The sequence below is a fragment of the Taurulus bubalis genome (genome assembly GCF_910589615.1).
Source record: "Taurulus bubalis genome assembly, chromosome: 8".
Classification (NCBI taxonomy): Eukaryota; Metazoa; Chordata; class Actinopteri; order Perciformes; family Cottidae; genus Taurulus; species Taurulus bubalis.
In genome coordinates, this window is record NC_136596.1 from 19,913,259 (window position 1) to 19,940,602 (window position 27,344).

General features: G+C 40.8%; 1 protein-coding gene across 1 annotated transcript in view; it reads right to left on the reverse strand.

The window, feature by feature from the left end:
* Positions 1–3,856: 3,856 nt before the first annotated feature.
* citb (citron rho-interacting serine/threonine kinase b) overlaps positions 3,857–27,344 on the reverse strand; it is a gene marked incomplete at both ends in the record, with an annotated part of 46,532 nt that continues 23,044 nt past the window's right edge. The window contains 26 exons of the mRNA XM_079222926.1: positions 3,857–3,880; positions 6,351–6,639; positions 6,939–7,112; positions 7,198–7,276; positions 7,371–7,451; positions 7,692–7,820; positions 8,342–8,450; positions 11,814–11,906; positions 12,012–12,151; positions 12,474–12,609; positions 12,922–13,002; positions 14,317–14,361; positions 14,772–14,941; positions 15,255–15,359; positions 15,466–15,554; positions 16,469–16,649; positions 17,633–17,803; positions 18,825–18,848; positions 19,025–19,183; positions 19,389–19,626; positions 19,891–20,010; positions 20,283–20,423; positions 20,700–20,804; positions 20,890–21,025; positions 21,507–21,700; positions 23,971–24,168. Coding sequence (XP_079079052.1) covers positions 3,857–3,880; positions 6,351–6,639; positions 6,939–7,112; positions 7,198–7,276; positions 7,371–7,451; positions 7,692–7,820; positions 8,342–8,450; positions 11,814–11,906; positions 12,012–12,151; positions 12,474–12,609; positions 12,922–13,002; positions 14,317–14,361; positions 14,772–14,941; positions 15,255–15,359; positions 15,466–15,554; positions 16,469–16,649; positions 17,633–17,803; positions 18,825–18,848; positions 19,025–19,183; positions 19,389–19,626; positions 19,891–20,010; positions 20,283–20,423; positions 20,700–20,804; positions 20,890–21,025; positions 21,507–21,700; positions 23,971–24,168 — 3,411 coding nt within the window. The remainder of the gene's footprint in view (positions 3,881–6,350; positions 6,640–6,938; positions 7,113–7,197; positions 7,277–7,370; positions 7,452–7,691; positions 7,821–8,341; positions 8,451–11,813; positions 11,907–12,011; positions 12,152–12,473; positions 12,610–12,921; positions 13,003–14,316; positions 14,362–14,771; positions 14,942–15,254; positions 15,360–15,465; positions 15,555–16,468; positions 16,650–17,632; positions 17,804–18,824; positions 18,849–19,024; positions 19,184–19,388; positions 19,627–19,890; positions 20,011–20,282; positions 20,424–20,699; positions 20,805–20,889; positions 21,026–21,506; positions 21,701–23,970; positions 24,169–27,344) is intronic.

A 27,344-nucleotide genomic window follows, 5' to 3' on the forward strand; every position in this document is an offset into this window, starting at 1 on the left:
CTCAAGAAATATGTCAGAGAAGCTTCACTGAGACGCCCACTCTGCCTAACTCCCATTCAATGACCTCCATGCGCGTGCACACACACACAGACACACAGACACACACCACACACCACACACACACACACACACACACACACACACACACACACACACACACACACACACACACACACACACACACACACACATTGTTTTGTAAAATAAATGAATAAAATAATATATTCAGATACCTATATAGCATTTAAGAAACATGTATAGAATCCTTGAATAGTGGTTTACTAAATTAGTCACCAAAACGTTTTTTCTTTTTTTCTTTGTTTTGTTATTAATTGCAGAAAAAAACTTTATTTTGCAACCTGAAGATAACAGGGGTGTGTTTTTTTTTTTTTATAGCGACGCAGGGTGTCCTGTTTTGATGCTGCATTGGTTTTACCTTTTAAATGCGATCATTATTTTTGATTTAATTTATTAAAGTTTTGTTGCTGAATTGCTGTTTTGAAATCCAGACAATTCAAATGCCACAGGATAATCAGTGTTTATTGAGATGGTTCTGATCTGTGGCTACGGCGACACTCGTCATTTCTGTTTTCGAATTGATTGCAGAAGGATCTGTGGCTGTAACCATTTCCGTATTCGGAGGGGAAGTTAAGTCAGAAGTGTCCTCCAGCATCGCGTGACCTCTGACGATGTGTGCGTCTGGAGCCAATGAGAAGTCTATGCACTGAGAGAACAGTGGTCCAAAACAAGCAGCCTAAACCCAAAATAAAAGCCCCCCCTTAACTCACACACACGCATTACTCCATACAAACTCATCTACAAACACTACCTCTACTTTGTACACACACTTGTCCGTGCACACACGGATTCCCACTGAGCTTCTAGTAGCTGAGTGACTTTACAGATTTGCATCATTGAGAATGGTCTTTTGTTGTTATCATTGAATTATATTATATTTTCTTCCCTTAGTCAGCTGGAGAATTAAAGGTACAGCACACAATCCCAGACTTTCATTTTTATTGTGATCTTATTGTTGAGACTGCCAATCTTTTAATCTTTCTTCCTCAGCCGCTTGTCAGGTCAGCAGAGTGGCCAGATAGCCGCTGAGGTTCATACGGGATGATACACTCTTGACTATCGGAGGAAATGCATAACTATAACTGTGATTGACGGCATGATACTATTGAATCGTACTAGAGCTATATCACTGATCATATCTCCTGTTGGATGTACATGTGGTGGTAGAACCAGCAGATGGTTGACGTGTGCAGTGGAGCCGACGTTAAACGGTGGTCAGAACAACAACAGGCTAGACGTGTTTGTTTTTCTCACTGTTCCTGTGGAAGTGGTGAACAGGTTTCATTCAAAAGCTTGACCGTCAGTCTTTCAAACGGAATGGAAAATCTGAATTTGTTTGCCCCTTTTATAGATGAGACTGCCATTTCTGTAGATATAATATTTAAGAAAACACTTGGACAAGTGATGAGCAACAAGAGAAGCATGAACTGTTCAAACTCATTCCTGTGAGACGGTACTACTGCGTTAAATGAGCAGGAAATACAAATGTTGGTTCGACCCGGACCAGCCTCTAAAATCCAATTAATGTTTTTTGTCATCTAGATAAACTGATCTTCAACCAGAATATTGACTCAACATCCAAAGTTTATAATGGTGATGTAAAGCTGGCTCGTTATTCTAGATCAGTGATCCGACAGATGATTTATTCCAAGGATTCACACTCCCTTAAATATCAGTCATAAATGTTGACAGAAACTGTTTCCCATCGCTTCGGGGGCTCTTAAATATAGACTATCAAATGGTAACAAAAGACTTAATGTGGCTCCAATGAGTTGCGTAATGTCATTTCTCCCTTTCCCTGTAAACACATTGACATGAGTCCTTACTCTGTATTTTCACCACCATCACAGGCATGTGGGGCACCAAGCTAGTCTTGTTCAACAACCCATGAATGTGAATTGTCAACAAAAACAAACAGGCACATGTCATTAAGAAGACACTGCCACCGAGTGCTTCAAAATAAAGCTGAAACTGAAAGAGTGCTGTGCTTTTCACTATTGGAACGAGCATATGGTTGCTGGTTGCATGCGTGGGAGGGTCCGGGTAACGTGGTGAACAGGTCAACAGTTAACACACCTTGCCAGTATGATCCCTTGCTGTCTTTTTTTCTCTCTTGGTCTGCATACGTTGTATTTCTCTTCACTCACGCTGACGTGCTCCATCAGAGGCGTCTCTGCAACAGCCCAGTAATCTCTTGACGCGAGTGTGTACGTGTGACTGCATCGAGCATTGGTGTGCGTGTGCGTGTGCGTGTGTGTGTGTCTTTTGGTGGAGATTGGTGCCAAGCAGTTTTATTACGGGTCTCTCGCAAAGGGATCACTCATGCTTTTGTTTGATTTTTTTCTCCTTTCTTTTCCCCCCTTCTGTTTGATAAGCACTTTGAACCTTCTCATGTCTGTCAGAGGAGTGTGTAGCTGTACATAGCAATTTCATGTAACAACAAGTGCTCCTTGTTCAGTCTGAATAGTTTGTTTTGTCGGATTTACTTTAAGAGCATTACATTGTTGTAGAATTAAAAAGGAAAAATAAACTAGATAAACCTACTGTGTTGTCTGCTAGCAGCACCTGATATCTGCCCTCACTGATTAAAGCTGACGCGTGATGGAATATCTAAAGCTGAAAACACACAAACACACACAAGGAAGGAAGACACTTCATTCATGTTTAATGCATGTACTAGTATACATCTCTAAAAATCAAGAACATCTTAAGTTACTATCTAACATCAACGTCTACTTATTGAATGCAAATCCAAGTGAATACAGAACAGAAAAGAACAACCGAGAGAATCCGGATCGAAAAGCAACAAAGTGCTGCTCTAAGTTAGTCATGCTCACTGTTGTGACGAATGGATGTGGTCTTACTGGCGCTACAGAAACCATACTAGAAAGTGACGACCCCTGACGATTACTAGACTTCAAATCACTGCACAGAAACGGGACATCTGTACCATAGTCAGCAGCAGCAGCAGCGGACTGAGAGCAAGCTGAGGCAACATGGGCCGGCCAGAGTGCAGGACGTCCGGCATCAGAGGCAGAGCCGCATGTTTCTTGATCTTAGGTTTGCTCAAAACAACACAAAGAACACTTGGAGCAAAACATTGCTTAATAATTGTTTCACAAAGTATGGCCGGACGACGACTGTCAAAGCAATTATATATTACAAGGTTATTGAGTTAAGAGGACCAAACGGCTGGTCCAGAGAAAGAAGACTGGTCATGTAACTGGAACAAGCTTTTAACTCCTGTTCAAATCCAATCTCGTGTGCAAAGTCTTGCCTGTCGGACCTCGTTATCATCGTGAACTTCAGATTCTAATGAAATATTGATATATTTCGTAACCAACAATGACGTTAATCTCCCTGCAACATCTTTAGAAACTCATTGTTAAAAAATATAGACATGGCTTTACCAGCCGACTGTTCCCTTTTTCTATAAAAACTCAGACAGCAATATTTACAATTTTGAGTACATATAAAGTAGATTATCTTGATCTGTAGATCAGCGCAGGCGCCCTGCAACCAAATCTACTGAGGGAGTTCTCCCATGAAAGCTCGTGTCAGAAAGAGAGGATTGTCGCAGAAGACGTGTCTCAGTGCAGGTGTATGTGTTACTGGACGAGGGACTGAGACTGCACTATGTACAGGCAATGGGGCTGACGTTCAGCCTGAGTGATGTGTGGTTGTGTTCGTGTTTGTGTGTGTGTTTGCACTCAGGGGTGGATCAAGAGTTTCCCATAGTTTCTCTTCAACCTCCAGTCAGGAGCAGCGTGGAATGGATTCACACCGATGACTGATCCCACACCTGCAAGACAACAACAGGGACAAAAGGTTCAACTTTCAAATGACGACATCAATGTGCTGTGTGAATATCTAGATAGATACTTTATTCATCCCCAAGGGGAAATGTGTGTGTCGTAGTAGCAGTTTACAGACACAAAAATAACAAGGATGAAAGATATATATATATATATATATATATATATATATATATATATATATATATATATATATATATACGTATATATATATATATATATATATATACATATATATATACGTATATATATATATATATATATATATATATATATACGTATATATATATATATATATATATACGTATATATATATACGTATATATATATACACGTATATATATATACGTATATATATATACACGTATATATATATATATATATATATATATATATATACGTGTATATATATATATATATATATATATATATACGTGTATATATATATATATACGTATATATATATATACATATATATATATATATATATATATGTATATATATATATACGTATATATATATATATATATGTATATATATATATACGTATATATATATATATATATATATACGTATATATATATATATATATATATATACGTATATATATATATATATATATATATATACGTATATATATATATATATACGTATATATATATATATATATACGTATATATATATATACGTATATATATATATATATATACGTATATATATATATATATATACATATACATACACACACAGCAAAACTCAATATGAGTAAAACAGCAGAGAGTATTAATTTTGGAAATTACATTTAAACAATAGAGAAAGTGCAAACATGCAAAGTATGTGTAGTGTATAAACATAAACAACAAAAGCGGTGCAAGGGCTATTGATGTTGATCAATTAATCTACAGAGGATGTGGCCAGAGGTGACTTGTAAAGTCTTATTGCCGTGGGCAGGAATGTTGTCCTGTAACGGTCCGTGTGACAGCGGAGCTGGATGAGGTTCTGACTAAGATATGTAATATGAAGTTTGCATCTTCATATTACAGCCTATTGTACTAATACATTCATAGGTATAGGTTTTTATAATTGAATTGTGTTTTTTGACAGCAGAGCAGTCTCCCCCCCCCCCCCTTTGGGATTAGCTATAAAGAAAATCAAAAAGATCTAGCACAGGTACAAAGATAAGGCTATTGTTACTTATGTAGTTTTTACTCACAAGGGGTAATTAATGGATTTGATTAATGGACTATCGTCATAACAAATTATGAAGTGATAATATCATGGACAGACATGGATTTAAGGTTTTAACTTTAGTTCATAAGAAGTCATGAAATAGTCATAGTATAATAAGTCATAAAAAGTTCCCCTGCCGCCTGTGTTTAATTAGTCACGTGCACGTTCTAAAGAAGAGGAAGGCAAAACAAAAAGTGAGCTTTAATAATAAAAGATGATACAAAAAAACAACAGGAACAAAAACTGAGGCATCTGGCAGTGGCAGGAAGTCCAATGAGGAAGATGAGGGACAGACGCAGTAATGTAGTCAGACAACCTGACACATATCCATGTGTCAAATACACAAGAGGCTAATCAACTAATGACAAACAGGTGTGGTGTAAAAGAGGTGGGAAAAGACAAAGCCGGGAATAAAAAAACAGGATGCAGGAGACAGGGAACTTCAAAGCGCCATAACAAAAATATCATTTCAGTTATAGTAAAGTACGACACATAGTTTTCCATAACAAATGTAATTGCATAGTATACCATACAAAATGTTGGTATAGTAGTGTCATGAATATTTTTATAAAAAATCATCTTATAAGGTATGCCATTAAAAAAGTATAGTATGCAATAAGTCACATTATATTATATAAAGTCATATTATCAACTGCCATAGAGAAGTCCATCCATCCAGCCACAAAAACATCATAAAAGTTATATTATTATTATATAGTAAAGTAACAGTATAGTTTGTCCAAAAAAGTCAGATTATACTACGTCATAAAAGTCATCAAAGAGTATTCCAATAAAAAAAGTAATAGAGTAGGTCGCAGAAATGCCATTTAAAAAAAGTCATAGTATTGTATCCAATATAGAAATAATTATAAGTCATGAAAAAAGCATGTCTTTAAAAAAAAGTCATGGTATTGTATCTCATATAAAAGTAAGTACACAAAAAAGTAATTGAATAACAGGCCATAAAAAAGTTATGAAAATTCATGGTATTGTATTGCATAACTACACATAGAAGCGCATGCAAATGTCGGTAATGGAACCGTTCTGTGGTGTGTGTTACAGGACATTGGTATTTGTTGTTTCATTTCTTTTGTACTTAATGGAGAGTTCAGAGTTGAGAGAGACAGGAATCAAGGGACGAAAGAGGCACATGACCGCAGCCAGAATAAAACCAAGGATATTCAGTTATGTGCTTTACATCTTTCCCACTGGGTGACCCTGCATTACCTTGTTAACGGGGGCGAGCTGTGTTCGGACTGATCCAGCATGAAGTCGCGCGCTTTCTCCGAATCTCCCAGGTGACCTCTCCCTGCGACTGTCGAGCACTCTGCCGGGTGACTTTTCCCTGTCCAGCGGTCGGGCGGGAGACTTGTCCCGCCTGAACTCGGTGCGGCCCTCCCGGTAGCGATGTGGAGTGCTGGGCTCCCGGTGCAGGCCGTCATGGCTGCCGGGGCCCGAGGTCAACCGCTTGGTGATGTGCTCAGTGTAGGTGGGTGGGCCTCGCTTACTGGGACTACTGCAGGAACGACGCAAAGAGCAGCATCTCACAACAGTGTTTGACAACGTCATCAGGAAAACCAACAAGAAACAAGAAGAGTTGATATGTTTTTACAGAAGATGGCACTGTTGGCCCATCCAATATAAACAATGGTGTTTTCTCACTGTGAATTTGAACCGCAATGTGTTTTGAGGGGTTTTGTTATTGTTTTGTAGGTGTTTGTGTTTTAAAACCATCTACACACATCAAATTCAGCATTTTTTCTCTCTTTTGTTGTGTTTTTTTTGTTGTCGCTCAAACTAAGGAAGGGAGCTGACCCTCTGCTGGAGCCGGTCCTCTGCAGCTCTCCAGTTTCTCTGATCAGACTTCCCTTACAGCAGATGACCCGCAGTTTGTTTTGGTAGGAGGAGGCCAGGTAAATGGCCCCGGAGGAGATGGCTGGGCCAAGGTAGCGAGGGTTGGGGATGTCCAGATGAGCCAACACTGTTGGACTGGAAGCATGGACAGCAATGTGAGAAATACAGCTAACACCCTACATTTTTTCAGATTTAGTCAGAGGAAGCCGGTCTCTCTCACCCCAGAGAAGCATGTCCCTGAACCTCAATGACGTCCAGAGAGTTGAAGTAGGTGACAAACAGGTAGGGCTCTCTGTAGGCTGCACCAGGGAAACAATGTCAACATTTGATGCCATAATGCTGATTGCTGTATTGATGCATCAAAAAGCAGTAGAAGTTACAAAGTGTATTTACCAAAGGACAGAGGCAGACGACTCCACTTTATGTCCTCAGTGCGGCTTCTTCGGCCGTACGTATCCACAAACACTCCAAACTCTGCCACACACACAAAGCTTACTATACACACTCCTCTGTGACGCTTAATGCGTCAAAACTCAAGACGGTCATGGTAATTCTTGTGAGTAATGACAGTGGAAATTAAAATATATACAAAAGATAAGAGTCACTTCCTTTACAAAGTACAATTTTATGACCTGCATTTTTCGTATAGTATACCAATTGACTTGTGAAATGGAAAAACAGAAGCAGAGTGTGGAGTAGTGCATTCAAACACACCGTGAAAACACAGCAGGTATTCCTCCTTCTGCATACTGCTGGCCACCTGCATGATGGCGATGGGGAAACTGTGGGACGAGGCTGCAAACACTGCTGAGGCCAGAGACACGTCGTTCTTGTCCAGGAACTCTGCAGTGGACATTATACGCCTTATGAGGGTTATGGAAATATGACAGATGATTTTTAAATTGCATCCTGTGATTGTCTGGTCCACAAATGCATTACATGATGTTATTGTTTATGTTTTCAAGCAGGTAAATCGTAAAAAGAGCAAGCTTTTGCACACCAGTAGGTCTACAGGTAAGTAGGAGAATACCAACACTGTATAGAACAAAACACTCAAGCACACTGTCGGCTTCACTTGCATTCAGAGATATTTTATCTGTATCACAGTGTGCGGCAGGATTTTGTTCTATATAAGCAGGTACATTTTAGACTAGAGCAATAGCTTGCACACAATGTGATCAAGGTCTTACATCACAGTTGGAGGGTAACGTCGTGAAATACTACATATAACAGGATTGTGCCAAGTTCAGAAAAGGATGTCTGTTTGTCTTTTAGTTGAAGGTTTTCCCATATTTGGGTTTTCTAACACCAAAAGCATAACAGCTTATGCTTATGTTGTGATATTCTACTTGTGCCTTCCTCACCCTCGAGCACAAACTGCTTCATCTCAATCTCATAGAACTTGTTGGTGCCGATGATGATGCTGTAGCTGGTCAGATGGATGCAGCTGCAGGGCTCCAGAGTTTCAATCTCCTGTGAGATGAAAGAATGCATGAGTGACAGACTGTTTAGAAACATTTATGATGGCAAAAGGCCTCCACTATTTAGTACCTTTTATTCTCACACACAAACACATTAAACTTAGCTTTATTAAATGTCAGGTCTCTTTCAGGAAAAACATTTTTAATCAATGATTTCATTATTAGACACAAACTTGATTTTTTGTTTTTAACCGAAACTTGGTTAGACCAAGATAACAGTGCAGCTGTTCTTATTGAAGCAACACCTCCCAACTTCAGTTTCATGAGTGAAACAAGAGTCCATAAGAAAGGGGGTGGAGTTGCTATTTTATATAATGAGTCTCTTCAATGCAAGCAGATGTCTTTTGGTCATTTTACTTCCTTTGAATATGTGGCTCTCAATTCCACGCAAGTTTTATTCCTCAACATTTACAGACCACCTAAATACTGTGCAACCTTCTTTGATGAGTTTACTGAACTGCTGTCTATAATCTGTATTGATTTTGATTGTGTTGTCATTGTTGGTGATTTTAATATCCATGTTGATAATCCCCAGGACAGAGGGTCTATAGAGCTATGTGGTGTCCTTGATAACTATGATCTGACTCAGCATGTAACAGGTCCCCCCCACAACAAGGGGCACACTCTAGACCTAATCATCACCAAAGGTCTGGACATTTCCAAGGTTGCTGTGACTGATGTTGCACTCTCTGATCATTCCTGTGTTTTCTTTGAGAGTGCAATCTCTCTACACACAAATGTCCAAACCAAGGTTGTGACAAAGCGTTACATCACTGAAAACACCAGTGAACTATTTATTCAGAAGTTCTGCTCCACACCAGGCCTCTCTTGCATCTCAGTCAATGAGCTTGTGGATGGCTTCAATTCTAAAGTTAAAAATGTTATTGATGCCATTGCACCCACTAAGGTGAAGGTTGTCTCGGGTAAGAAAAGATCCCCTTGGAGAAATGCCACACTGGTCAGAATAGAGAAAAGAGAGTGTCGGAAAGCTGAACGCAGGTGGCGAAAAACTAATCTCCAGGTTCACTGTGGTATCTATAAAGAGAGACTTCACAATTATAATTTGGAACTTAGAAATGCAAGACAGGCCTTCTTCTCTGACATCATAACCAAAAACAAAAACAATACACGCGCCTTATTTGCTACCGTCGACAGGCTAACAAACCCTCCGGTGTCGGTAACGGCTACGCTCCAATCCACCTGGGCATGCAATCAATTTGCCTCCTATTTTGCTGTTAAAATTCAGAGAATCAGTCGGTGGCTCCACACCAACCACAGGATATGTGTTGTCCCCATCTTTAAATAGCATCCATTCAAAAATCATGACACAATTTCACTCAATTAACCAAAGAAGCCTAGAAGACATTATACAACATCTGAACACATCCTCCTGCTGCTTGGATATTCTACCAACACACTTTTTCAAAAATATTTCACACTGCATGACCGCTGATCTTTTACAAATTGTAAACACATCCCTTCTCTCAGGTGTCTTCCCACAATCCCTAAAAACTGCAGTTATTAAACCAATTCTAAAGAAGGCTAGTTTAGACCCCGAAATATTGAAAAACTATAGACCAATATCAAACCTCCCATTCTTTAGTAAAATAATGGAAAAAGTGTTTTTTCAACAGCTGAACAACTTCTTGGCTGAAAATAACTGTTTCGATGTCTTCCAGTCCGGCTTTCGTCAGCACCACAGTACTGAAACTGCTCTTGTTAAGGTTTTCAACGACATCCACTTAAACACAGACAGTGGCAGAACCTCAGTCTTAGTATTACTGGATCTCAGTGCTGCATTCGACACGGTTGATCATGACATACTACTAGACAGACTGAAAGTCTGGGTAGGACTCTCTGGCGCAGCACTTCACTGGTTTGAATCCTACTTGAAGGATCGACAATACTTTGTGTCGGTAGCTAATTACACATTAGAGCTGACTAGGATGACATGTGGTGTTCCCCAAGGCTCAATACTGGGGCCTCTTCTGTTCAACATCTACATGCTTCCACTGACTCAGATTATGAAAAACAACAAAGTGTGTTATCATAATTATGCAGATGACACACAACTCTACATAACTATCACACCAGGGGACTATAGTCCCATACAAGGGCTGGCTAAATGCATTGAAGAAATCAATAACTGGATGTGCCAGAATTTTCTTCAATTAAATCAAGATAAAACAGAAGTAATTGTTTTTGGTCCCAAGGACAAACGATTGAAAGTCAGCGCTCAGCTTCAAGCACTAATGTTAAAAACCTCAAACCAAGCTAGAAATCTAGGTGTAGTTATGGATTCAGACTTCAACCTGAACAGCCATATCAAGACAATTACAAAATCAGCCTACTATCACCTGAAGAATATATCAAGGGTTAGAGGACTTATGTCTCAACAGGATTTGGAGAAACTTGTCCATGCATTTATCTTCAGTAGACTTGACTACTGTAACGGTGTGTTCACAGGCCTCTGTAAAAAGTCAATCAGAACGCTGCAGCCTGAGTCCTCACTAAGACCAGGAAAGTGGATCACATCACTCCAGTTCTGAGGTCTTTGCACTGGCTCCCTGTCAAACAAAGAATTGACTTTAAAATCCTGCTGCTGGTTTATAAAGCACTGAATGCTTTAGGGCCTAAGTATGTTTGCGATCTACGGCTACCTTATGAACCATCCCGGCCACTCAGGTCGTCTGGGACGAGTCTACTTTCTGTTCCAAGAGTCAGAACTAAACATGGAGAAGCAGCGTTCAGCTTTTCTGCTCCACATATCTGGAACAAGGTCCCTGAAAGCTGCAGGTCTGCTGAGACCCTCAGCTCCTTTAAGTCCACATTGAAGACTTTTCTGTTTGCTGCTGCCTTTAATTGAACCAGATTCAATTACTGCATCTCACTACTGCATTTTATTTCTTAAACTGCACTGCAACTTTTATTCAACTTTTATTATTTTGCTTTTTCAACTTTTATTTTTTATTTTGCTTTTTGACTGTTTTAATGTTTTCTTAACTGTTTTTAAATCTGCATTATGTTTTGATGCTTTTAATGGTTTTATGTGAAGCACTTTGAATCGCCTGGTTGTTGAAATGTGCTATTCAAATAAACTTGCCTTGCCTTACTATGTAAATGTTAGTTATTTCAGTTTCTAAATCTCAAAACTCCGGTATCAACATGCATGCTTTGCTATCATTATTATTATTATTATTATTATTATTATTATTATTATTATTATTATTATTATTTTATATTCTATATTATATCTTTTAATTGTGTTGGTTGCGGTTTCAGTATTGTGTTTTCTGCCACTGTATGTTAGGATGTGGTGTATTGTGAACAGATGGAACTAACGGGTCATACTCACCTTACGAATGCAGTATTTATTGAGATTGTCGTTGTAGCGCAGAATGGTTATCTTGTTAGGCATAGCAGCACATATACAAGGGCCGTTGTCTATCTGTAAACAGAACGCAGATGTCACTTTCAAGTCCACCAACAAAAACGAAAGCGCTTTAAAGTCAGGAAGCTTGACTCAAGCTTCAAAGAGGAGAGGGAGACCTACTCTCCCTGCAGCAAACAGATGGCAGCCCTTCACCGTCTCAAAGATGTAAGGAGCCAGTTCAGACTGGCTGGGCAGGTGGGACTGGGCCAGAGACTGCTTCACTCTCTTAATCTCCACCAGACACAACGCCCTCTCGTCCCCTGCAGGCACACAGACAGACGTTACACTGGAGCTGACGTTCCAGCGGGACAGGACAATTCACTTCTTGGTCCCCATGTTGTCCAGATGAATCACGTCTACAAGTTTCAATGATTTTGTGTTGATTCTCAAAGTTTTTAGTGATGAATATTGATTGTAAAAGCCTCAATTATGGCAGTTACTTTAAATGTCAAGGCATAATGGCTTTTTGATTTATGACCAACACTCACTCCATGAATGTAATTAACTTAAAGTCTAGACTCTGATCCTGCTGCTCAGGAGACAGTTATCATCTATTGACAATAACAAAGCTGCACCTCTCACCAACAATCATCAGAAGTTTCTCCTGCTCTTTGATGATGTGGATCTGAAAGACTGATCCCAGGCCAGGGACGTGAGTCAGAGAGTTCTTGATCACATTCAGGGCATACAGACCCTCTTCCGAGCCCACCATAACTACCTGCAGCACAGCGAGAAAACATCATTAACATATGCATCATTATCTTGGGGAACATGATGCAATTTCAAACAGGAGCAACATGTGGCAAACCTGGGCAGTGATCCTCGAGCATCTGCTCTGTGCTCCACGTTCCTACATTAATTCTACTTTTGAAAATAACTGCTACTGTGAATACAATGTTTTTTTCTAAATGATCAACACGATACAATGTCTAAAAACAGCAGATTAATTATTTGATCTAAAAATATGTTTACTGTATGCACACTAAACCCCAATAAATGCAATTCAATAAAATGTCATCTATACCAGTACCTGGTCTGTGAGGGGGAGGGTGCAGTTGATGTCCAGCCGATCATCTCCCTCCAGCTTTAGGAGAGAGTTTCCTAGCAGCTTCTGTAAGAGCAGAGAGGGGTGAGGGGTCAGCAGGGTCACGACCTCAAGGCGACCTCAGGGGAGGCAGCAGAGGAGCAGCACAAAGGGGGCTGGAGGACTGTGTGCAGGTTAACAGTGTCAGAGGTGGGACCAAGTCACAAGTCAGTCTCCAGTTTTAAGTCCAAGCTTGGATCCTCACAAGTCCAGTCACTTGTGGGTGAAGTGATTGCATCGTTAACCCTTGAACCACCTTTTAATTATGAACCTCCATCAGCTAATTTACAGTAAAAGTACACTTTCAACATTTCTGTCCATTACGTTTTACAAAATAAAAACTGTTATATATGATACAAACACAGTTTTAAAATTAATACATTAATTAATAGGTTAAATAATGAGCATATAAAAGGAACAAGAGCTCATAAATATATAGTGTTATCAGTGAATGTCCTGTTTTTAAATTAACCTCTCAGTTGTTTGGGGTCTAACATACTTCTGCTAGAAAGCCAACCCCAGCTTCACTCTCGTTTTGGAACAAGCTTAGTCTGCTTGCCATTTTGCCTTGATATATTTTCAATGTTTCGTAGCTTTTTCTTAATGTGTGCTTACAATCAGTTACCTGGTCGCTATACATTTTGAATAGAGGTTAACGTCCAGAAACGTCCCAAACAGCAGAATCAAAATGAGGCAACTCACTCTATACTGGCTAACCTCAATATATATGTGTATATCATGTTTATCATAGCAGCATGGGAAATTATGCAAGTCACATGTTAAAAGTTGACGAAAAAGATGATTCAAGTCATTCTGATATATAACAAAGTCAACTCTAAATCCTCCTAACTCAAGTGAAGTTGATTAAAAGTCAAGTTCATATTGCCCAGTTTGTCACTTGTTAACTGTCAAGTGCCTTGAGTCCCAGTCTCTTAAGAGGGTGCGGAGGGGCAGCAGGGTAAGAACACAGACGACTACACCAGCAGGTAAAACCCCGCTGTCTGATCCCTGGTCCTCTGGGCAGGACAGCTGAAGGGGATCAACCCAAAGATGATCAAACATCTTGGTGAGAAGTTGTGTACTGCGGTTATAAAACAGAACACCAAAGACTTGTTTCAGCTACATTGAAACTATTACATGAACGCAGAGTTTGCACAGGACATGACAGTGCAGCAGAGAATAGTGAGGAGTGAGGAGTGGTCACAGCAGGTGAGTTGAGAGCAGGGGGGAGATGACCAACCAACACAATGACACACATGCACTACTGCGTGCCTGGTGAAGGATCTGCAGGTGTGTGTGTCAGTCAGTCAGTCGTATGTCTGTATCTTTTGAACTTTTTACCTGGACCAGAGGAGACAGAACCATTTGTCTTTTGGACACAGCAGCCTATGTTTGCAATGGAACCCAATGGAATGGGTAGAATAGAGCAAATCAACAAAACATGCCCATATACCGGACATACAATGTGGCATGATGAAAAAGCAACAAACAGCAGTGAGAAAGAGAGAGAGAGGAGGGAAAGAAAAGAGGAGAGAAGAAGGGGACAATTAACGACACATATATGTGAACTGGGGGTTATTAGTTAAAACTCTAAACCTAAAGCCTAAGTCTTTAAATTCATTTTCAACTCATGAATAGCCCCCACACAGTTAAACAGTGAGATTACGACCACAGCCATAACCGAGACAGTTATCTGTGACTGCGGTCATAATGGTTTATGATTCACATCAGCAGACGACAAGGACACAGAGAGCCAATCGCCCCGGTCGCCCCTCGCCTGCTCCAGAGATACTCACTGCGTCGGCCTCGGCCTTCTCCCGCGAGGCTCGCCCCCCAGACACCACAGACTCCAGGACAGACACCCAGCGCTGTTTGTCTGGGAAACTGGGAGCCATGAAGTAAATTAACTGTCCAGGCCAGCAGGGGGCGTTACAACGGGACTCCAGCTTCAGGACGTAGGGAACATCTGACACATAGGAAACATAAGTAAGGAATGCCTTCAGAATTTACACCCACACATATTTTCATGGTAGTCAATTTTAGTGAAACACTCTGAAACCCTGTAAATGACCGCTCGGGGTCTTCAGGCCAAACTTGGGGAACAATACCTATAGAATATAACAATAAAGTGTGTACAAACAATAAAAACACTTTAAACAAAACTGCTGAGGAGAATTCTGGAAGATAAAGGGGAGACAATAGGATCAAAAGAGATTTTTTAGCATGTAAGTCAGTGTAAGTAGGGTGAGTCCAACAAACAGCACACTTTGTATTCGTACCTGACTTGGCGGTGTTGGGCAGCTCCGATGCCCCCACTGCTCCATGAACAACCACCTCTCCATCTGACAAACACAGGTCAAACTCTTCCAGTGGCTTCACTGAATCTGAATAATACAAAAAAAACATGAAAACATGAACACTGATCCACTCTGGTAGATTTATGAAATGCAGCTGTGTGTTGTTGTGTTACACAGGTAAAAAGAAAGAGACCTTCTCTGGGCTCTATCTCGTAGATGGACACTTTAGTCCCATCTAGGACCATGTATTTCCTTTCCCAGCCCTGGCCTCGCTTCCCATTCCTGCAAACACAAGAAGCAACTGCATTACTACAAAGTATAGATGATCAAATGGATCCAACTGTGTTTTATAGGAAACTAAACAACGCCTTTGTTTAGACTGTTTTTAGTAGTAGAGGGGTGGACTTTACCAGACAGAACACAACTAAGAGTGCCTGAAAGGACTTGTATTCATCAGCCAGTGCGAGGGGATGAGACTCACAATGAGGGAGTGCAAAAGAAAAACTACATTTACGACATGAAGTATATTAATAAGGTGTCTGCCACAAGCCTCCAGAACAGCTTCAATGCTCCATTTTTCTGAGTTTTCAGAACATATGATGAGCATTGTTTGAATTATTTGTTAATCACATTAAACTATTCAGTGACTCCTTATGTTCTGTATGGAATCATCTGCAAGACTGTACACATGACATCTACTGCTTCTGTCCATCCGGAGAGAGGGATCCTCCTCTGCTGCTCTCCTGAAGGTTTCTTCCCTTTTTTTCCCCTGTCGAAGTTTTTTTTCTGTTTTTTGGGAAGGTTTTTCCTGATCCGATGTGAGGTCCCGGGACAGGGATGTCGTATGTGTACAGATTGTAAATCCCTCCAAGGCAAAATTTGTAATTTGTTTTTCTGGGCTATACAAAATAAACTGAATTGAAGACTCTCCACGTATTTATTTAAGTGCATCTGTGTAAAACAGACACACCATCCTGCTAGGAGGATGCATGTGAACCTATGCACAATGTCTGAATGTCTCTCTGGCCCATAAACAACATGTAGTTGTCCATAAAATAAATCAGCTTTGTTTTGCCATGTGACGTGTGGGAACTGTCGGGCCCCAATTCAAGATCTGTAACGAAATAGTAAAACTGAACAGCACACAACAGTGAGAGAAAAGCTGAAACAATGATATAATCGTCTCCACAGCGAACCTGGGATGTTTCATCCAGCCCTCCAGGTGCATGTGTCCGCTGGCCTCTTTGAGCTGTTGGCCTGGGGCGCTGCCTTTGTCCCGACACAGACCCTCAGACAGATGCAGGGAGCAGTCGCTGGACATGCCACACGTGGCCGGAAGGCACGGGGAGCATTTTGGGTGGCATAATGCGTGACATTCTGAGGAGGAAAAAAAAATTGTTATAGAGAGCAATCTCCAACATATGAACGATGAAAATGTTGTATTATACCAGCCATGACGCTGGTATTGCTTTCACCATGTGAGTCTGTGTGTGAGTCATCAAGGCAAAATGTTGTCCTGGGCCACCTACTGTAGCGGTAACTACCAGAGGCGGTTTTACTCTGCTTGATGTTTATATTTATTTCTGTCTGTGGACAGATTCTGTCGCCGTGTCACAACCGGGCAAAATGCAGTCACGAAGCATTGAGATCAAAGTGAAGGTCGAGTTCATTTGTGAAGATTATCTTGCTGAACAAACTGTATAAGTATCATAACATGTGTTTGCCACAGAGCTTATTTTATGCAATAATCCCAATTTCATTTTCTGGGGAGAAACTGCGGGTTGGTCTGCAAAAATACATCATACCTGCAGTACTCTATGACTTTTCTATGACTTAAGTCAAGTACTTTGCCAGGTTTGTTTACATGTCTGTCTGTCTGTCTGTGGACAGATTCTGTCAGAGCCGTATAAGAGGCACAAAACATTGCAGTGTATAGTTGGGGTCAAAATGTAGGTTGAGCTTGAAGATATAGACGTGGTCAAAGCAAAGGCGACGAAAGTAGATAAATTGGGGAAGGGGCCATTTACTCCCACGTTGTGACGCCGGCCCACCGCGGTTGGTATGATCGCATTGAATATAGTCTTGAATTTGTCATCAGTTCCTTTCTGGATAAAACTGACTGACTGATCTTGTTTGACATGTCTGTCACACAGACTAAAATCCTGGTCTCATTCATATTGTTCTGCCTCACCTTCTACTAACATTGGATGTTTGTGTCTGAGTGAGAGGCAACAGCATCACCAATCAACATGGTTTCACACATCATAAAAATGTCTAATTTTCTGTATTATAATCTCAATTCATACAATAGAAAATACGTAACAGAATTAAATAATAGGCAGGCCAAATCTGTAACTCACCGAGACAGGTAGCAGCCTGGCGACCAAAGTGCACCGTATCCAGGCACACGGTGCACTTGGCAGCTCTCATGTTGAGTCCCACTGTGAAGCGGTGAGGGGTGTTGTGGTGCACCACCCTCTCTCTGTCCCTCTCTCTGTCTCTCTGACTGTCCTTCAAACGACGGCTAAACTCTGGATACAGTCGGGGAACACAGTGAGGGCAGGCAGCTCCAGTATGTCTCGCCGTGTCAGGTACATCAACATCACTTCAAAACCTCAGAGCACCATGCCAAACCCGCTATGAAATCAATCCAACAAAAGAAGGCTTCCAAAGGAACTTTAAGCTGTTTAGCAAAAATGCATAAGCAAGTAAACTCTGGAGACAAAGATGGTTGAAAAAGAATATTGATTTGATCAATCTCTTGCGCTTGAGCACTCACTGTTGCAGTTTAAAGGCATTATCCAGTCAGTACCAAGTCTCCCACTGTGAGTCCAGTTCTCTGTTTGCACATCACAACAACGAGCCTCACACAGATATTTACTTGTAGATAATTATCTAAGATCTATGTTTCTGATTGAAAAACTCAGATGAGAATTTATTTCTGATTTGATTTCTTTCCTATTATATTTGCACGTATTAGTTGTATAAATAAAAGTATAATCATACAAGAAATGTAAAGTAAACATGAAAACACAATATTATTATTGGATGTTGCTTTCTACTTATTTTCACCTTTTACTACTTCTTTCTGTTGATGTCACAATCAGCCAAAAAACAAAACAATTTATAATGACACAATATTAGGATAGGGATTGTCCAGACTTAACTAGTAGAAACTTTGACCCTTTTGTACGAAGAAATACGTTGACTGAATAATACCTTTAGCTTTTTTTCACAGTGTGGGTTCAAACAGCGATTTGTGCATTTCAGAGTTTATAATATGGTACATCTCTGTTAGTGTATGATGAGAGGTTCAGGTGGGATTGCAGTGAGTTAAAGAGCAGAGCAGAGTTCTGCAAATCAGATTGGCTAAGACAAAATGCTTCAGATTTCTAAAGCTGTGCACTCTCTCAGCTTCACCTAACCAGCCTGGTGGGATTTCCATAAAAGTGCAGAGCTTTTAAAATCTGGCCTTTCAAGGATGTGGATGAGGCAAAAGGAGAAGAGAGATAAGAGACCAAACTGAGGAAACTATAAGTTTGGACAACTTACTTTCAAAAGTGACTCTCCTTCTCTCTGAAAGGTGTGTGAAAGAAAAAGGATAGTAAGAGATTCATAAACAATCCTTCAGGAGTGTCATTGTGTGTGAAGGTGAGGGCCAGTATATGTCAAGCATGAAGCTATGAACCTGCATGTATGCGTTTGTTAGAGAGAAAGGGCTGCACTTCGCTAAACACCGTCCTTTCACTCACCCTCGGGTGTTGCAGTCGCCTTCCTGCGTTCTGAGTTGGAGGGTGCCAGGTTGGTTGGACCCTGCTGGTGCTCAGGAGACTTCACCATGGCGGACATAATCATCTGCTGCCGGGCTGAGGCGGGGTTTGCAGAGTTACCATGATCCTTATACTGGAGCGCTGGGGATGGAATAACTAATTAAGTGAGCTTATAGCATTTTTTTGTACCTATGTGTATGATACGTTGTTTTGTCATGCTGAATACGGTAAACTTTCCTTGCTTTCTGTTTAAAAAAACATATACTTTTCAAAGTATAGTACAGTGAGCAGCATCACTAATGTGTTTAATCAAAGTGTAAAAACTAGTGTACAAGAGCAGTCTCACCTTCCTCTCTCAGAGACCGCAGCTCCGCTCTCATTTTCTGCAGAGCTTCCTCCAGGTCAGAGGAACGAGAACGCTCTTTGTCCAGAGCAATCTTCATGTCGCTGTATTGCAGAGGCACCGGCTGGCCGGAGGGCACAGGGGAAACCTGGCCCTGACCTTGACCTTGACCCTGACCCTGAGCCTGGGCCTGGGCTGCCATGGCAGCCAACAGATCCTCTCGACGACGCCCAAACAGACCCTGAGACAAAGGAACCACAATTGTGTTCACCTGTTTAGAAACATTACATTGCTACTTGCTTGTACCATTGGTTCTGACTCTAATTCCGTTTCTATTTGCTATTTGCTCTTTCTAAATGTGCAAAGAGACTGCTGGAAGTTGTAAATGTCAGTTTATGAATACATTTTCACGATAGACTTATCAACAAGTCTTGTGTCTTATGGTAAAACTCCAAATCAAAAACTTTCATATACATTTTTCAAGGGTTTTCAAAAACATCCAGACCTTCTTCTTCTTGGAGCCCCCATGAGCCTGGGCCTGGAGGAAGTCTATGAGCTTGGTCTGCTGGGTAATCGTCCCCTCCATTTTCACCTTCTCATGGGAGTACACAGCCTGCAGGTGGAGCTAAATGAACATCACTACTGCCATGAATTTCTCCTCAAGTACTACACTTCGCATAGATAGGGTGACAGGGGAACGGGGGATGTTTTTGTTTATGTGTTTTTAACAGTGAGGGAGAAACAAGACTGCAAATGACAGACAGTCCAACAGGTGCATGCACCTCAGAGTATGTGTTGTTCGTCAGCATATGTGTGTGTGTGTGTGTGTGTGTGTGTGTGTGTGTGTGTGTGTGTGTGTGTGTGTGTGTGTGTGTGTGTGTGTGTGTTGAGCAGCACCTGGACGTTCTCCAGCTGGTATTCCAGGTCGGTCCTTTCAGTCTTCAGCAGGTCCGTCTGGTCCAGAGCGTCCTGCAGCCCCTTGGTCAGACGGAAGATGTGGGTCTTCTGGGCATCCATCTGCTGCTGCAGTTTCTCTTGCTGGGGACGTAAAACAGCTGTTGCATCACAGGATGGACGCTGCAACCTTGCCACTTGTGCTTCTCCGATGATAGCACCGGCTAAACCTTTTAGCATGGTTTGACATTTGTTACAGCTTTGACTTTACAACCAGAACACTTTTGTTTGATTTGCAGCAGGGGAAGAACAATCCAACACACAGACATGCAGTAATTATACAACATCTAAACATTCAAATTCGTACATAATACATAATTGCAAACAATAAAGGTCGTGGCATAAATACAGAATGTATACCTCCTCCAGCAGCCTCTGTTTCAGATCCCTCTCACTCTCCAGCTTTTGCTGCAAACCGAGGGCGTTCATCTCCAGCATGGCATGTTTCTTCTCCAGATCATTGAACTGAGAACAGAAAGCAGGAAGAGTTTGCTGCAACTGTTGACTAGAAAAAGTAATTAAAATACTTATTTAATATGTGAATGCGTACAGTGTCGGCAAGGCTCTCCGCTTTCACTTTCTGGTCTTTGAGGGCCTGCTGTAGGGCCAGGATCTCAGCTTTGTGCTCCTTAACTGCCTTTTCCACCGCTTGGCGAGACTCGGAGCTGCGCTGCTCTGAACGAAGCCTGGAACATACAGCAAACCATTGTTGACAGGGTTTTAATATGCTTTGGTGGACCCAGTTCTCATCAAGCACCCTGCCTACGCCAACTCAGAAAATAATTTCATATATTTCCCAGAATATATTTTGACAAACCCCAGAGAATTTGCCCAAACCTGTTGCATTCAGTGTGTGTAGGCGGCGGGAACCGATCCAACACTGATAGCATCAGCAACATTCAGAGCAAAACAAAATACTTCTTTTCTGTCTTGAAAAAGAAAATCATAACCTTTTCTAAAAATGTAACATGGCTTTTGGTTAAATTATATCATGCACAGATTAAAATCAATTTGGGTGGAAAAACTCAAACCCCCTGAAGTCTATTTATCTCAAATGTAGCTGTGCTCCAAAACATCTCCATATCTCAACGGAAATAGAATTGTGAGGCAAACTTAACCACATTCCAATTACGTCAATACATGTTGCCACATGGATGTTATGTGAACCTGTTCTGTTTCTCTGTGTCCAGTAGTCTCTGGATGTCCCTGGTCCTCCTCTCAGCCTGGTTCTTCTCTTCCTCTAGTGTCGCCCTCCAGGCCTCCCACTGTCTCTCCTTCTCCAGCAGCTCGTCATTCAGGGTCTCCAGCTCCAGAACCTGCTCCTCCAGCATGGTGCATGTGGTCTTCAGTGTCTCCAGGTTCTGTTACAAAACAGGATTTAGATGAGAAATACTGTTGATATCCAAACTGTGGCAAAGGACACAATTCAACCTCTAAAGTTGTTATTTTTTCTCAGCTAAATAAAGGCAGATTTATAAGGAAGAGATCAAGAAAGAAATGCAGTTTAACATCTTCAAAGGTATTGAAGATGTTAAACTACTATCGCCTCAAGAACTATTACTATTTGAGGGAGGCTGTAGCTCAGGGGGATGCGTGGTCGTCCAGCAACCACAAGGTAGCCGGCTTGATCCCCAGTCCCCCCATAGCTCACATGTGGAAGTGTCCCTGAGCACGACACTGAACCCTCCTCCCCACAGGGCAGCCCACCGCCCCCTACCCAACGATGGGTCAAATACAGAGAAGAATTTTCCCAAGGGGATTAATAAAGGGTAATTTCTTTCTTCTTATTACTGCTCATCGACTGATTAAGAAATTAATGTTTCCCCTGCTTTGGCCTTGTTATAAAATGTGGATCTTGTGCTGGAGATTTATTTTCCCTCTCCTGGGTTTGGGAAATCCCTTGGGAGGGTTGGAAGGACACTTCTTTGGGAGGCCGTGACAAAGTAATATTCAACCCACAGCTTGGGGGTTTTGTCACCTGACCATCACATAGTAATATAAGTATCAGATCGTTTGCATAAGTAAAAGTAACAATACCACAATTTTAAAATAAATTTACCATGAAATAACGATCGTAAAAATGAACTTGAGTGTGCCAAAGCAAAATAAAAGCAAGGCAAGTTTTAGCATGGCATATAGAAAGGGCATGACACAAACAGGAGATGTCCACCCCACCAGAACCTGCTGGCAACAGGCCATCATGCAGAAAGGTGAGTGGGGTTATAAAGCTATATTTACAGTATTTTCTTTGTTCACATGTCAGACATGAAAGTTCTCAGTCAACCATAGCACCCTAAAATAAATCACAATCCAGGGGCACAGGGGCTTATTTGATGGCGGCTTAAACAACATAACTACAGTTTGGCAACTAACTTACTATGTAAATGACTGTGTGTACCTTCAGTTTTAATTAATAACTCTTCAACTGCAATTAGAAAAAACAACATGGGTACTTATGTGGAGATATTTAATTGACATGTTTGGGCACAGAACGTTTTGTTATTCACAGGGTTCACACAAAGTGTTGTGTTTTATGTCTTACAACGCACTGCTTTAGACAAAGCATTGGGAGATAAATTTAGCCTCTGCTGGTGCCACAGCAACGCCACGGCTCTCTGAAGTCCAACGCATCCACAGCTGACACGACCTGGGAGTGATGGGGATGACACATCCCTCCCACACACCACCACATCCCTCGTCTATGACTTCCATCGCTGGTTACACAACCAGCAGGACCGAGTGCGCTGCTGGACACCCACACACAGATCCTCCCACAGGGGCAGCACACGCATCACACAGCCTCCTCGCTGCATCCAGAATACTGCACATAACAACGCAGAATTATTCCCAGGGTTTCTGCTGCCTGATTTACACTTAACACTGTCAGAGCTGGGAGAGATGTCTAGGTTAGATGTCAAAGGTAGTGCGGAGATATCACATAATGTGAGTAAGTGGAAACCTGGTGTCTGACTGGCTGCGAGTGGGAAGTGGGCAAGGGGAAGGAACCTGAACTAAAAGGAGCACAACTGTCTCAGACAAAAGAACACGGTCGGTTGTGGCAATTTCATGTAGAAATTTTGAAACTACTTGACTATAGTTTAAAAAAAACTAAACCTAAAAAATGGTTTGATTGATTGTATCATTACCTGGTGACCTGCATGTGTTATATATCCAATATAATAATACTATATAGAGAAGTAATGGTTTCTTTTTATATATTTTTACATTTACCTCTTTTTTGTATTCTTCATTTTAATTGTAATTGATTTTTACCTTAAGCATTGAGTTTTAAGTTATTGTAATTCTGTGTGGAAGGCGGACCTAGCAAAGTAAGTTTTTCATTGTACGGAGTAACTGTCTGTTAACTGTGCATATGACAATAAAAATATCTTAAAATATCTTGGTTGAAAGACAGTGTTTTCCTGTTTAATGTTGAACCATGTTAGATTACAAACTCCTCATAATTTGGCCGTTCTAATTAACAAATTTGGATAATTGAGCATTGTATGTCCACCCAGCATTCTTTTCTTTGGACTGTTGACAAAAACCAACATGAGAAGAGAAGCAACACACTCATACAAACACACACATAAACCAATAACTAGAACATGACCACCAGCAGCCCCGGTACCTGTTTCTGGTTGTTAAGGTGCATTTCACGGTCGGCCACCTCCCGGCGCAGCCTGTCCACATCCTGTCCGAGCTGCAGCCGGTCCTCTCTCTCGTCGGAGGCCTCATCCAGCTGCTTGGACAGGTAGAAGTTCTGGCGGTTCAGCTCGGCGTTCTCCAGAGTCAGTGTGGTCAGCTGCTCCTCCAGATCTGTGATTACCTGCAAGAAGTCAACAGGACTCTCAGACTGACAGTTTGAAGAAAGACAATATACAATACATCTTCAAAGTAACAAATAATCAGGATTTTCTGAATACATTTCTGCCCTTTATGGGTTTTTTTGTCACTATATAGACGGTAACTCATTTCTGTCCTAACAGATATGACTGTTTTAACATTAGTTATACACTTGTTTCTTTACATTTAAAAAAGCCTACATTCATTTCACATTTTACATTGTGCATATAGGCATAGCATTGAGCATATTATTACTCATCTACACACACATTTGAGCCAACACCCCACACAATCTCTCCTGCAGCATTATTACATGATGCAGCAATCTAGGTTAGTGATGTAATGCAGTAATCATTTTTAGCATGATTTCCAGGCTACTTGTTTAACATTCAGCGCAAGGAGCGGCTAATCATTTCATCAGCATCGGTCTTGTTCCTTAATCAGCCACGACTACTGTGTAGGGAAATGAGGGTTAAAGGCTGGTGAGGCTGCCTATAGGAGATCCTTATTCTCAGCTCTCATGGGATCATGTGTACCACACACAATTTCCAGGTGGCGGGGGGAGTGGAGAGGGGGGGGGGGGCTTTTAAGTCCATAAATTAGCTGCCTGTTCTGTACAGACTCAGTGCTTCTGCTCCCCTGAGGCAGGGGACTGACGGCAGCAACTAAATACTTAAGGCGGGGCGAGGAAGTCAAAGCTGCAATGGATACAGTGGTGATCCGGCAGGCCTCTATATTTACTTTACTTGTCTGTCATCCCGATCTATAGAGCAACAAGCAGACTGGAAATAAATCACATCCGGAGCTTTGCATCCTCAACACAGCTGAATACAAATTGCTCAATACTATTTGTGAAGGCTGTGGGTGTAAAGCCAATAAAAAGCCCAGCTAAAGAGGATGTTAATCAATCTTGGAATTCCCTTGACTGAAATGAATGCTACATTTACTGTAAACGGCTCGTACAAAACACAGAAGAACATCTGCTCCGACTGAAAAACCGACTGAGTAGCAGAGGTGCTGTGGGAAGTGAATCCACCTAAAGTTGTTTTTCTCAACGTTCTCAATTTATAAATGTAATCACTTTTAGAAAAATCATTGCTACTGAGCTATTGGTGACTGTTCTTAATAAAACTGTAATATATATAGATCAAGTAAATTTGCCGTTAATTCAATTGAGAACATATTTATGGATTAAATGTCCAGATGGAAGTGTCTTTGGGTGAGCCAGTCTAAAAGGAGTCCTTTTTGATTAAAACATGGCTCACAACGGTCTCACACAACCAAAATACGAAAGGATTACTTTAGCAGAGACAGCATAACACAATCTTTGATGGTTTCCAAATGTCTAGAAAATGTATATAGTCCCACAATACACATTGTCTTATTAGTAACTCGAATGACTTTACTAGTAAGCTATGTGAAAAGAGGATTTTCACATAGATCAGAAAGAATGGGGACTTATAAAAGTCTAAGAGTGCCCCTCTCAAATGTCATCTTTATTACTAAATAAATACTTACTTATTTACTAAATAAACTTTGATCCAATTTTTGTTTTACCTAATATTAGCCCGGTATATTTAGAGTTAGAATGAATTAATAAGGACTAACTAGTGGCTCTGATGCTACATTTCTCCCATATTACCAAATAAAACCCATTGAACACAGAAAAGAGCATACTGATAGTGTAAGTATTTCTACAGCCTTACGAGTAGTAAGCTAAAAATAGCAAAACAGGTATGCGGTCAGCAAATTTCATTGCAGTCTGCTGCTTATGGGATGTCTTGTGGGCAAAGTTGACATTTTGGCCTGAAGATAGCACAAGAGGAAAGTTCATGGTATGTCCAAAATAGAGTTATCTTTTGAGTGGCAGAATGTGTTCAGCATATTTGAAGGAAAATGACACTTTGGTGTTGATATGTCTGTCCGGGCAAATGTAAACAATAGCCTGATGTACAGTAAGTGCAGAGATAGATGAGGCACTAAAACTGTCAAGGAGTGGCAACAATGGAAGAATAAACATGTTTAAAATACTGGTAGTGGAATTATTTTGTGCATGTATTATTATTATTGAATCTTAAAACACACTCAACTTTGTATATTAAAACAAAATGGAAGAAGGGCAGAGTGAAGCGGACCTGATCACCAAATTGGAGGGAGTTTGGGAAAGCCTGATAGGGTTTTTATTCCAAAATTCCACCATGATGGTAATAGTTAGATGCAAAACATAATGTTTTCTGGTATTGCCCTGTTATTTAAAACTTATGAAGAAGGACACATAATGCCTTACAAGATATTTTCTGATGGCATGGGCCCCTGGAGAGTTACTAACAACTGTGCTTTTGGACTCATGCATCAAGAAAGGCTGAGAAGAGACACATATGTATTGCACTGCTGGTAAAAGGCTCTTACGAGGAAATGCTTATTTCGGGGGAGAGGCCAACTCGAATTGCATGGATGGATGTTGTAATGGACATTTACAAGATGGAGAAGATAACAGCATATGTCAACCATAAATTTGAATTATGTGTGTCATGCTGGGAAAACTGGCAAGACAATGTAATGCCCCATAGGCCAGACTTTATTTTGGTAGACTATGATTATATGGTGACAAAAAGATCAGGCTCTAATTGAACATCGCCTTTTATTTTTCTCTGTGCTCGTCTGAAATCTCAAAATGGGGCATTTCAGAGAAACATAAATGAATAATGTATGCACGGCCAAGTCCAAAGTGTTCAACTGACACACTAACGGATTAACCAACATAGCAATCAGCAGGGCAAAGAAATGGCATTTCAAGCTCGGTTGCAGAATTTGGCTGCGTTTGCCTGAACATTGGCCAACTGAATCTATGGGCCGTGCTTTCTGAACAGTTTGCAAGTGGGAGGATCTCTGCAGTATGGCAATGGAATAAAGGAAGACCATGATGGTGTTGCTGACTATTCAGGGTAAATGAGTTTGTATGCACTCAAATAAATGACAACATTGTTTTATTAAGGTTAGTGGTATGCCAGGGCTAACATCATCTAATATTGTACAACAATATAATAACATAATATAACAATAACACTAACAATGGCCTTGAGATAATAACAGGCTTCATCAAATCCGTCTGTAAAATAGACAAATGTAAATGGCTGTTGAATAGCTATGTTCACAAAA